Consider the following 11,062-nt stretch of genomic DNA (forward strand, 5'->3'; position numbering starts at 1 on the left):
CATCAACCATTTGCATGTGCACGGTACTCAAAATCTCACAGATCATTCCTGTACGCAGACAGCCCTTGGTTTCAGCTCCAGAAGCCAGCCCACCTTGGGTGCATAAATGTAGGAGAGTGGCAACCGTAGAAGACTCTCCTGAATCCTGCTGTCAAATTGAAGATAAAACACCTTTTAATCTTATAAAGGAAAATTATTGTTGTCTTTCACCTGTGCCTTGTGGTCATATTTATGCTTTAAAACAACTAATTAGAGGCAACATGAGAGCAGGAGTCCTATGTAGAGCTCCCCCTGCTGTGACATGAAGTTGAATTCCAGTGGCAACATGAATAAGGACTGCTGCCTGCAGTCTTTAATGACAGCTTGCATTTATGTAGCACCTTGAATGCAAAGAAATATTCTAAGGTGCTTCACAAGAAGATGCAAGGAAACAGTCCACCAACAACAGTCCCCAGTTATTGTTAGTTCAACACAAAATGTTCATTGTCTAGTTGCCTCTAACCAGCCATATTAAAGCAAGATAAAAAGGGTCAATGAAAAAAAAGGACATATATGCAAATATTTATATATGTAAATGCCTCATTCACCCATCACCCCTGTGCATTGGCTCCCGGTCTAGCAACGCCTCGAATTTAAAGTTCTCATCCTTGTTTTCAAATCCCTCCGTGGCCTCGCCCCTCCCTATCGTTGTGACCTCCTCCAGCCCTACAACCGTCTGAAAACTCTGTGTTCCTCCAATCCTAGCCTCTTATGGCATCCCTAATTTTCTTCTCCCTGCCATTGGTAGCTGTGCCTTCAGCTGCCTAGGCCCTAGGCTCTGGAATTCCCTCCCTAAACCTCTCTGCCCCTCTCTCCTCCTTTAAGATGCTCCTTAAAACCTACCTCTTTGACCAAACTTTTGATCACCTGTCCTAATATCTCCTTATGTGACTCGTATTAAATGTAGTCTGATAACGCTCCTGCGATGTGCCGTGGGATGTTTTACTACATTAAAGGCACAATATAAATGCAAGTTGTTATTGTTGTATCTTTATGATAATTATTATTCTGCAACAATTCAATAGAATACAGTTCTTTTTAATCTTGGAGATCAAATCTCATACATAATTAATTTAGAGTATGAAGTTGTAACTACTATGAAAGTAAAATGTTAATAGCCATTTGTTAGAACTATCTTTAGATTTGATTAATGTTCCATGGAATGTAGAAACTCACAACACAGAAATGAGAGTTGGAAATGAATATCTTATGAGACTTTTGTTTAGAATTACAATGTCCTATTGAAGTTAAATTGTCTTAAGGTGTAATAAACTTGCTGGAACCAGTTTAGTGAAGCTCATCATTCCTTTGTATTCCTACATCATTATCAGCTTGGCTTTGTTTTTAAATAGTACCAGTGGGGCTTTCATGTGATCAGATATTTCAACAGAATAAAATGTATTCTGTTTTACTAATTTTAGGAAATTATTAAACTTATTTTTGTAATATTGTTCTGTTAATATTCACTGGCACCAACTCTTTGAAGAAAATGTGAATTTCAAAACTTATTTAATTTCACTTTATGTATTCATGGGGAAGCCACTAAATGTATTTCTGGGAGAGCAGGTAGGCAGGAAAGTTTGTCATGGATATCTCCATGATTGCTGTCAGTGCCACTCTGGGGGGTTATTTCCAGTCCAATAAACTGACTGTTTCATATTTTTATTCCCAGGAGGGGAAATGTAAGAACTGACAAAGACTTATTCCTGATTCTCTCAAGATAGTGTCAGTGATGGGAGTCTTGGGAGTCTAACCTGCAGCTATCTGGTTGGGAAGCAGAACCTTTACTACTTGACCTCTGGGATCCCCAAATTAAAAGCAGTTAATACATTAACCCAAAAAACTGTTAAATCATTGAGCACCATCTATGACTGTATGAAATCAATTATTCTTAGTGCTGTATCACATTTTGTTGGGTAATATTATCAAGCGTTCAGTCTCACTGGTTAGTGAAATATTTCTGACGTTCTTATATTTTGTCTTCAGATCCTTGTCTTTTTGTTTATAATCTGTTGTCTTACCATGTTTAGTGGGTATCATAAGTTTATGTTTAATAATTGCACTACTGATATGGGTCTTTTGTGTCCTGTGTCAATTGAAATCTGAACCAGTTGTTGGTTTGCTTGTTAAGTACAACTAGTTTGAATGGTTGTCCTTACTGCTTTCCTATCTAGTATTTATTTGTCAGCATGAACTTTTTAAAAAAAAATCTGCAACAGGTGTGTTGTGCTACGATTTGCAGCCAGCACATTATATTGTCTTAGACCTTACAGAAAAGCAGGTGCTATGTGCTTCACCGTGGTTGTGACAATAAAAACTGCTACTCAGTGTCTTAGATGGCAGTCATGACTGCTGAGATCATTAGAAAAGCACTCTTAACGTTTAAAGTATGTGTATAACTCTATGCAGAATTAACCATTTTAATAAAATTCTAATTAGTTCAGTAACTAAAAGCAAACGTTCTCAGCCCTTGAGCAGCGTGTTAGGACTTCCCCATTAAATATATTTAAATAGGGCTTTCAGAAAACCAAGTTTTTGGGCCAGATTATGCTGTAGCATGGTATCTAACAGCATCTGCCGTGAGTTAGACTTGCCCTTGCACATTTAGATTTTTAAATTTTTTGCATGGCAAGTTGCTGAAAGTGCGAGCTGATAATGTCGCAATGAGGGAAACAGGGCATCTGGGACCTGAGTGAATAGGGCAAGCAACTGTGTATCTCCTTAACCAATCAGATTGAAGGATTGTAATTAAACAACACAAGGACTGAGAAGGAAGTCTAAATTCAAGGGGGTGAATTCAATGTCAAATCAGGTACAGAAAGGGAAAGAAAGATTGGATTAAGAGAGAGAAAAAAGAGACAAAGAAAAAGGGGAGAAGAATTAAATTTTAAATTTGACAGTTTTAAAATCTCCAACAACAATTAATACCTAAAGGAATGAGACTCCACATTAGAGTAATAATTAATGTTCAGTGCCAGAGAGGTTGATTGGCAATAATTAACACTTAACATGTTGTTAAAAGCATACCTGCACTTGAAATGATGAGGCTTAAGTTTCTGTGGCGATTTTAGTTTGTATATACCACGAAAATACAGCAACTTCACGCCATTCAATGCATTTCAATGGTGATGCAGACAGTGAGATGCCGTTTTTGCGAAACTAACTGCGGAGCGGTGCAACTCGTATAGCAACTTTTGGATATTCACATTTACCCTCACATCTGCCCCTTGCCTGAAGTTGCGGTACATTTGTGCATAAGTAACAGTGAAAGCCATTAGCTTCACCATTATTTTGACAGCAAATTCTGGCCCAATATTTATGCTATTACTATTTTGTATTTTGGTTATAATCCTAAAGGATTAACTTGCACCTCCTGACTTCGTAAGAGGTCTGAACTGGGAACATTTGTGTCATTCCATTACTTGCTGCAGAAATTCTGATTAAACAGGAGGTCATTTTCAAAATTCATGAAATAAGATTGTTTCGGTGTTCTGTAACAAACTATAAATTCTCTAGGGTTTTCATTACATCATGTATTGATTGATATAAAGTCATCCACTACTGCTGTTAAACCCGATATGTATTAATAGAGCGCCTTGGTTTAGGGGTATGATTGCCAGTGTCCACCTTACTTGAATCTATGGAAATAGAGAACAGAATGTAAAAATTGAAACTTATTGGAGTGCTGTGCAATCAAAGCATATCTAACATACTGACTGATCTGATTCTTTATAGAGTCACTATGCTTGAAAAGGACAATTTGATGAATGCTGAAAACCTTGGAATTGTGTTTGGGCCAACATTAATGCGACCCCCTGAACAGAATACACTGGCGACCTTGAATGACATGCGATACCAGAGGCTGATTGTCCAGCTCTTGATTGAAAATGAAGATGTCTTATTCTGAGACAGAAAAAGCAATATGAAGTAAAATCAACATTGTAGTTACTATTTGTGACTGAGCTGCAAAGGCACTGGTGCTAGTATCTCCTTGCAAGATTGACTATGTAGACTTAAGAAGTCTGTGATGCTGCAGATGAATGCCAAAACATTCCCTGTAGCCTGCTTTTTAGGCTGTATGTGTTTAATTATAAGAGAATTGAGGTTGGGAAAGAATATCCTGTTATTCTACATGCTTTCCAACAACAATAGGAGAAAATTATATTATACAGGAAAAACTAAGCAAAAATGGTATGTGACTCCTGCAAGCTACAGAATTGTTATTGATAGTATCTTGTTTTTTTATATCTAAGGCATAAATGCCCATTCAGAACAGTCAGTAGTTAGAATTCCACTCCAAAGTTAGCCTGGTGCAGAGTGAATGTTCTTTTTATTTGTAATAGTATTTACCTGTTTTGTATTTTAATTACATCACAGAATTTTGAATTGCACTAAGTATCTCTATAAATTGGTATATCAACTAATTTATACCTATACATTTTTCAAGAATCATTACCTATTAACTTAAATAGAAACTTGGGCTACATATAACAAATGATCAGGCTAATATACTACAAATAATCAATTTCATAAGAATTGTGGGAAATATGTGCCATCCACATGTAGCAGTAAAGGATGGTATTCTAATAGTAGAATTCATGTTCTTTAATTATCACTGAACCCTTTTGTCTTCTGCTCAAAGCTCCCCTACTGTGTTACTCTCAATCCAATGTCAGAACTGGATTAACTGTCACATTACTGTATTTATGACTGGGCGCCTAGTGATTCATGGAAGGCTTTTGGTTGTGTATATGTATAAAACTGTGTTTAGTTATCACTTTGGTAAAGATAGAGGAAAGTCACCAAAGTGAAGACTGTGGAAGGAAGAATCTTCTGTAGTTCTTCCATTTTATATCTTTTTGTGAACAGTAGCTATATTCATGGTTATGATGCCTATATGGGCTGCATTTTAAAACTGTCAAATATCATACCTTCACAGCAAATTCCTTTCATACATAACTTTTGTTTTAAAAAAAACTTAGCAAATCATTCATGTTTTGGAATGGTACATTTGTAGGAGACTAGTACAGTGGTCCCTGGTAGGTGTTGTCAATTCATCTTTTGAAAACATATATTAAACTAGATAAAAAGCTGTTTGTTTTAAGAGGTGTTCTATGGATATGACTTTGATAGTTTTCAAATGCAAATATATGGTTTAACCAAAACAAATGCTGCAGATGTGTAAAAGACCACTTTTTGATATTTTTTTTTGAGATGTAAATTTTCATTGTCTTAGTGAACTGTGCATAGTCACTGGTACCTGCGTATGAAATGTTTTGCTTTGAAAGCTTTTGGCTATTATTTCTCATCTATTAACGTGTAAAATGATACCAGATTTACTTTGTAAATTAAACAATGTACTGTGAAAATTTTATTAAATGTGCCATTAAATTTAAATCTTGCAGATTACTGATTTTATCAACAAATGGCTGGGGCAAGAAGACAGATTTACAGAGAAAATCAATTTTTCTCTTTACCACAAGATCAAATAGGATCTGTCTTGTAGAGGAATTCTCAATACTGTCATGCCAATACTTTAAGGATGTCATTCTTAAATGGCGATGAGTTGAAACATTCTGCAGGATCTTACAATGTACAGCAGTAGATTTTTGTTTTCCCACTCCAGTGACTTGAGCACATAATCCATGCTAACACTTCAGTGCAGTACATAGGGAGTGCTGCACTGTCGGAGGTGCCATCTTTCAGATGAGCCATTAAACTGAAGCTCCGTCTGCCCCCTCAGGTGGACATAAAAGATCCCATGCCACTATTCGAAGAAGAGCATGGGAGTTCTCCCAGTGTCCTCACCAACATTTATCCCTCAACCAACATCACCAAAAACAGATTGCCTGGTCATTTTTCTCACTGTTGCTTGTGGGACCTTACCGTGTACAAATTGGCTGCCGTGTTCTGAACCCATACGAATCATTGGTTAAGCCGCAGTTAGAATATTGTCATGTTTTTAGTGCCTTACTGTAGGAAGTATGTCAAGGTCATGAAGAGGGTGCAAAATAGATTCAGTAAGATGATACCAGGGATGAGATGCTTTAGTTATGAGGGGAGACTAAAGAAACTGGGGCTGTTTTCACTAGAACAAAGAAGGTTAAAAGGAAATCCATTAGAGGTGTTCAAAATTACAAGAGGTTTTGATGAGGTAAGTAGGGAAAAACTATTTCAATTGGTCAGTGAATCGCTAAATAGAGGGCTTATGCTTGGGATTATCACCAAAGGAGGGAGAGGTTAGGAGAATTTTTTTCCATAGAAGATGTGGCATTCCCTATTAGAGATAGTGGTGGAAGAAGAATCCATAATAGTTTTTAAAAGGGAAATTGAAAGAAAAATTTAAGAGTATTCGAAAAAGGCAGTGGAACAGGACTAAGTGAAATAGATCGGCATAACTGTGACGGGTCGAATAGCTTCCTTCTGTGCTGTAAAATTCTGTAATTCTATTCTCTTAATCTTTGTGCTTAGCTGCACTGCAGCTTTGGCCCTTCATCTAGGTTTCTCAATATTTTTTAAAATCCTGTTTAGCTACTATCATTAGTCAGCTAACAACAGGATAATATCTGAATTTTTAAAAAGTCTTTTCATTTTTCATTACTTAGGTCGCCTCACCTCCTTTCACCTACCCTCAATGAGCACCATTCCCCAGATGACGAGACAGACAGGCAATTTGGTCCTCGACTTCTACCAAGGCTTCTGTGTAACCAGTTATTAGGTGCACAAGAGAAGTTCAACATGACTTCTTGATTTTCTTTATCTGCTTTCAGAGATGCAGTTAACCTCCAAAGTGTTTTTATATTGCAGTCAGCCAAAATTGGGAATGGAATGAGAATCTATGCCCACAATTCCCAACATGCCACCGTCTGAGCATGTGCACTGTGGAGAAAACTTCCAGCATGCATTGATATTAGAAAATATGTATAAGTTCATGGTTGACGAAAGAAAGGCTAAAGTAGTAAGTGTGTTTGTTTTTCCTAAAAGCTTGAAAACAAAGCAAAGCATAAACTTTTTTAAAGTAAGATTTTGTCACAAAGCCATTTTCTAGGGGTAGTTTGTTTAGTCACAAGGGAGACCGAAAACCAGCAACATAAATAAAAAAGAGGTATATTTAAATTTTTGTCCATAAACAATGCCATTGAGATCAAGGAAATTTTAGGCCAAGTGATCTGGTGTGGCAAAAATTGCCAAAATTCACAGGGCAAATGCAGGAGAAATAGTTGCAATCCCAGGCAGGTCTGAGAGTTACTTTTCTTACCGTCCCAATCATTTTTCTTCTCCTGGGGGCATTTTAAATGTAATCTGTAAAATGTTTCAAAATGCATATGTCCAGCTCATCTAACCCTAAAAAAAGTTTCCAACTGGTTACTGTAAAAACTGGACATACATTTAGCACTGGTCAAAATTGTAGTTTTGATTAAATTGCAGATAAGGAAAGCACATGCGGATGGTACAGGCTGTTAGAGTAATCAGGTGGAAATTTCCTTTGCCCTTAAATAGGTTGAGAGCAGCAAAATACCAGCACTTTAAAAATACTTTTAATTAAAATGAAAGTGCCAGTAACCAGAGAAATTGACAGGGAATCTCTGAGGTAAAAATCATGGGATTAGTCATGGGCTCTTCACCAGCAACAAATCGCTTGTCCTAACTATAATCGTACATTCTGTGTTCCATCGTATAATGCTCCTGTCATTACAAAACACCATGGGCCCGATTTTAGCACCCGGTTCCGGGTGCGTTCTCGGCGGGGGGGGCCTCTAAAATCCCGGTTTCGAGGAGCGGGACCGGATCGCGCCTCGATCCCGCCCACTTCCGGGTTGCGCGCTGACGTGCGGGGGTGCGTGCGTTGGCCCCGCTGGTGGGAATCCCGCAGGCAATTAAAGCCAGCGGGGTTCCACTTGAGTGTATTTATCTTGGTATTTCAGGTCATTAAATGACCTGATTGAGCTGTTTATTTAACAGGTGTCGGATTTTACAGTGAAATGAGACTGTTTCCCATACTGGGGGAAACACTCACACTCTCAACGGACGTGTTGCAGCCAGCAGCCTGTGGCAGCTGCCAAGGTGCATTCCACAGGTGGGGGGGGGGAGAGCCTTCACCAACGCAGGAGGACACTCCGTAACATTGGGCAACGCCTGCCCTCCACCACCCTCCTCCAAGCAAGAAGATTCACCGGCGTGGAAGTCCAACCCCTGTGCGAGGACACACTTTTCTAGCATGCACAACCCCGCAAACCTAAACCTGCCAGATGGGTGCTGCGTTGACATCCTCGGAGGACGAACAGCATGACCAGCCTCAGCAGCCTCGCAGTCCACGCCGTCCGCCTCAGAGATGTGCATCCCCACAACACGGTGCTGCGGCACATCCACCTGCACAGCAGGATGGAGGGCATCCGCAGAGAGAGATGCGTCGCAGGAGGCACTACCCTCCGCACAGGGTCTACAGACCGAGGCTCAGCTTCATGGACCTCTCTGAGCAGCAGTGCATACGGAGGCTCAGAGTCACTCGCCAGGTAGTCGCCGACATCTGCAGCCTCCTCAATGACGAGCTGCTCCCGGATGGACCAAGCAGCATCTTCTTACCCGTCGCCGTCAAAGTCACCACTGCCCTCAACTTCTTCGCCTCCGGATCCTTCCAGGGTGCCACGGGGGACATCACCGGGGTCTGTCAGTCGTCTGCACACAAGTGCATAAGGCAGGTCACCGATGGGTTGTTCCGCAGGGCCTCGACCTACATCAACTTTGCCATGGATGAGCGCAGCCAGACGGAGAGGGCGGTTGGATTCCATGCTGTGGCTGGCTTCCCACGGGTGCAGGGTGTAATCGATTGCACCCACATAGCAATACGGGCACCTCCACATGAGCCAGGGATGTTTATCAACAGGAAAGGGTATCACTCCATGAACGCCCAGCTCATTTGTGACCACCGCCAGAGATTCCTACACGTGTGCGCCAGATACCCTGGCAGCTGCCACGATGCCTTCGTCCTCAGGGAGTCCACCGTCCCGCCCCTCTTCCACGCACCCAACGCCGGCAACGGCTGGCTCCTCGGCGACAAGGGATATCCCCTGCACACGTGGCTTATGACACCTCTGAGGAACCCCATTACCGAGCCACAGCGTCGGTATAATGACAGCCACATTGCTACCAGGTCTACAATTGAGCAGGCTATAGGGCTGCTCAAGATGCGCTTCAGGTGCCTTGATCGTTCCGGGGGAGCGCTCCAATACACGCCATTCAGAGTGGGACGAATTATAGTTGTCTGCTGTGCCCTGCATAACATGGCACTACAGAGAGGGGTGCCGCTGGAGGAGGCCCCATGCACACCCGCCGCCCACATTGAGGACGACAATGAGGAGGAGGAAGAGGGAGAGGAGGAGGAACGACCCATGCGCCGAACACCGGCTCACCTGCGTGCTCGTCAGGCCAGGGAGGCACTCATATGCCAACGGTTCTCCTAACATCACACTGTGTGAGGCGTTCACATGTCATAACGTGCACAGACGAGGGTCCATACAGGCTCCCTCCACAGTAGAGTGGTGCCTATACACCTGCACCCACTGGATTATGCCCAATGGGTGGGACGGGGTGGTCGTCGTCATGATGAGGCGCACGGAAGGGACATATTGCACAAGCCGCAGAATTATGGACAAGAGGTGGCAGCATTGGTGAGAAAAAGTGAGTTTATTTTGTGGTGACATTCAAAGAGTAGAAAATTTAAAAAAAAGAACGACAAACACCCTGGTGCAATCCCTGTGTGCTCACGGAACTTTAGGCGTTCGTTTTCGGGACCCCCTACGTGGTGCTACCCCTGTGGCTCCAGCAGAGGTGGTGGCAGGTTGCTCCTGTTCATGCCCTGACCGGGTAGATGCTTTGGGCCGACGCCCCCTGGGTTTCGGTGCCCGTGAGGGCACCTCCACAGACTGCTCCTCCTGCACCTGTGCAGGGGCAGACTCGGCCACCTGGAGAGGATGGACTATTGCGGGCACTGGTTGAGAGGGGGGCAACGGGTGAGACTTGGGGGCGCCTTGAGTAGCGTCCACACTTCCATTTCCCCGTTCACCATCTTCCCTCTCATGGCCAAGGCCCACATCACCCCTTCCACCCTGCTGGACGGCAGTTTGGATGACGTGGGTGAGACCTTGCAAGGCCACCTCCAATGTATCTGTCAACCTGTTGATGGCGGCAGAATGTTGTTCACCCTGAATCCGAACAGCCGTTGTGAGGGCCTGGATGGACTCATTGGTGAGCTGTGCGTGACGCTCGAGGGAGGCTAGCCTGTCCTCCACCGCAGACGTTCCCACACCTACCCGCGACACTATCTCAGAGATGCCTTCATGTCCCTGCGGCACTATCTCGGCGATACCCTCCTGCACCTGTGCCACCATTCCCCTCATGCAGGAGTTGGACTCCTCCATCCTCCGTGCGATTGTGGAGAGTGCGCGTGGCACCTCTCCCAGTACCTCAGCAATGTTCTGGTGCCCCTCGACGACTCTCCTTTTGACAGGTGGCCCCCTGGGTTCAGCATCTGGGTCCGGCTGAGCAAAGCCTGGAGAAGAGTGCTCCCACCGACGCGGACCCTCCGCGGCTGACCCTGCCACCAGGGTCTGCTCATGCTCACGTGTGCGCGGTGACTCACCATGTGCAATCCCAACTAGCTGAGGGGGGGGGGAACCCACCGAGGTGTGTGTATCTGCGCTGGTGGATGCAAGGCTCATGTGTGACGATGCACCCTCAGAGACGGGCATGTCCTCTGAGGAATCGCCCTCAACCGAGACGTCGATCGCAGACGGTCCTGCAAGAGAACAGAGGGAAATATCAGGCATGTGACCAAATGTGGCGGTGCGGCATATGCCATGTGATGCTACGATCATTCACGATCATGAGTGATGAGTGCCAGCTTTCCCTTACCGGCCGTTTCGCCAGAACCAGACTCGCCATCCGCCATCGACAGGCAATGCAGCGTGCGGCTGATCTCCAGTGCCTCGACCTCGGCGTCTGTCAGGGCCATCTCGTGTGGCGG

At 43.4% G+C, this 11,062-nt stretch overlaps 1 protein-coding gene across 3 annotated transcripts in view; it reads left to right on the top strand.

Moving 5' to 3' along the window:
* chn2 (chimerin 2) overlaps positions 1-5,436 on the top strand; it is a 255,588-nt gene extending 250,152 nt beyond the window's left edge. For all 3 annotated transcript variants that reach the window (XM_068002561.1, XM_068002552.1, XM_068002571.1), the window contains exon 13: positions 3,775-5,436. In XM_068002561.1, coding sequence (XP_067858662.1) covers positions 3,775-3,946 — 172 coding nt within the window. In that variant the 3' untranslated portion in view covers positions 3,947-5,436. The remainder of the gene's footprint in view (positions 1-3,774) is intronic.
* The last annotated feature ends 5,626 nt before the right edge of the window (positions 5,437-11,062 follow it).

This window comes from Heptranchias perlo, chromosome 2 (genome assembly GCF_035084215.1).
Source record: "Heptranchias perlo isolate sHepPer1 chromosome 2, sHepPer1.hap1, whole genome shotgun sequence".
Taxonomy (NCBI): Eukaryota; Metazoa; Chordata; class Chondrichthyes; order Hexanchiformes; family Hexanchidae; genus Heptranchias; species Heptranchias perlo.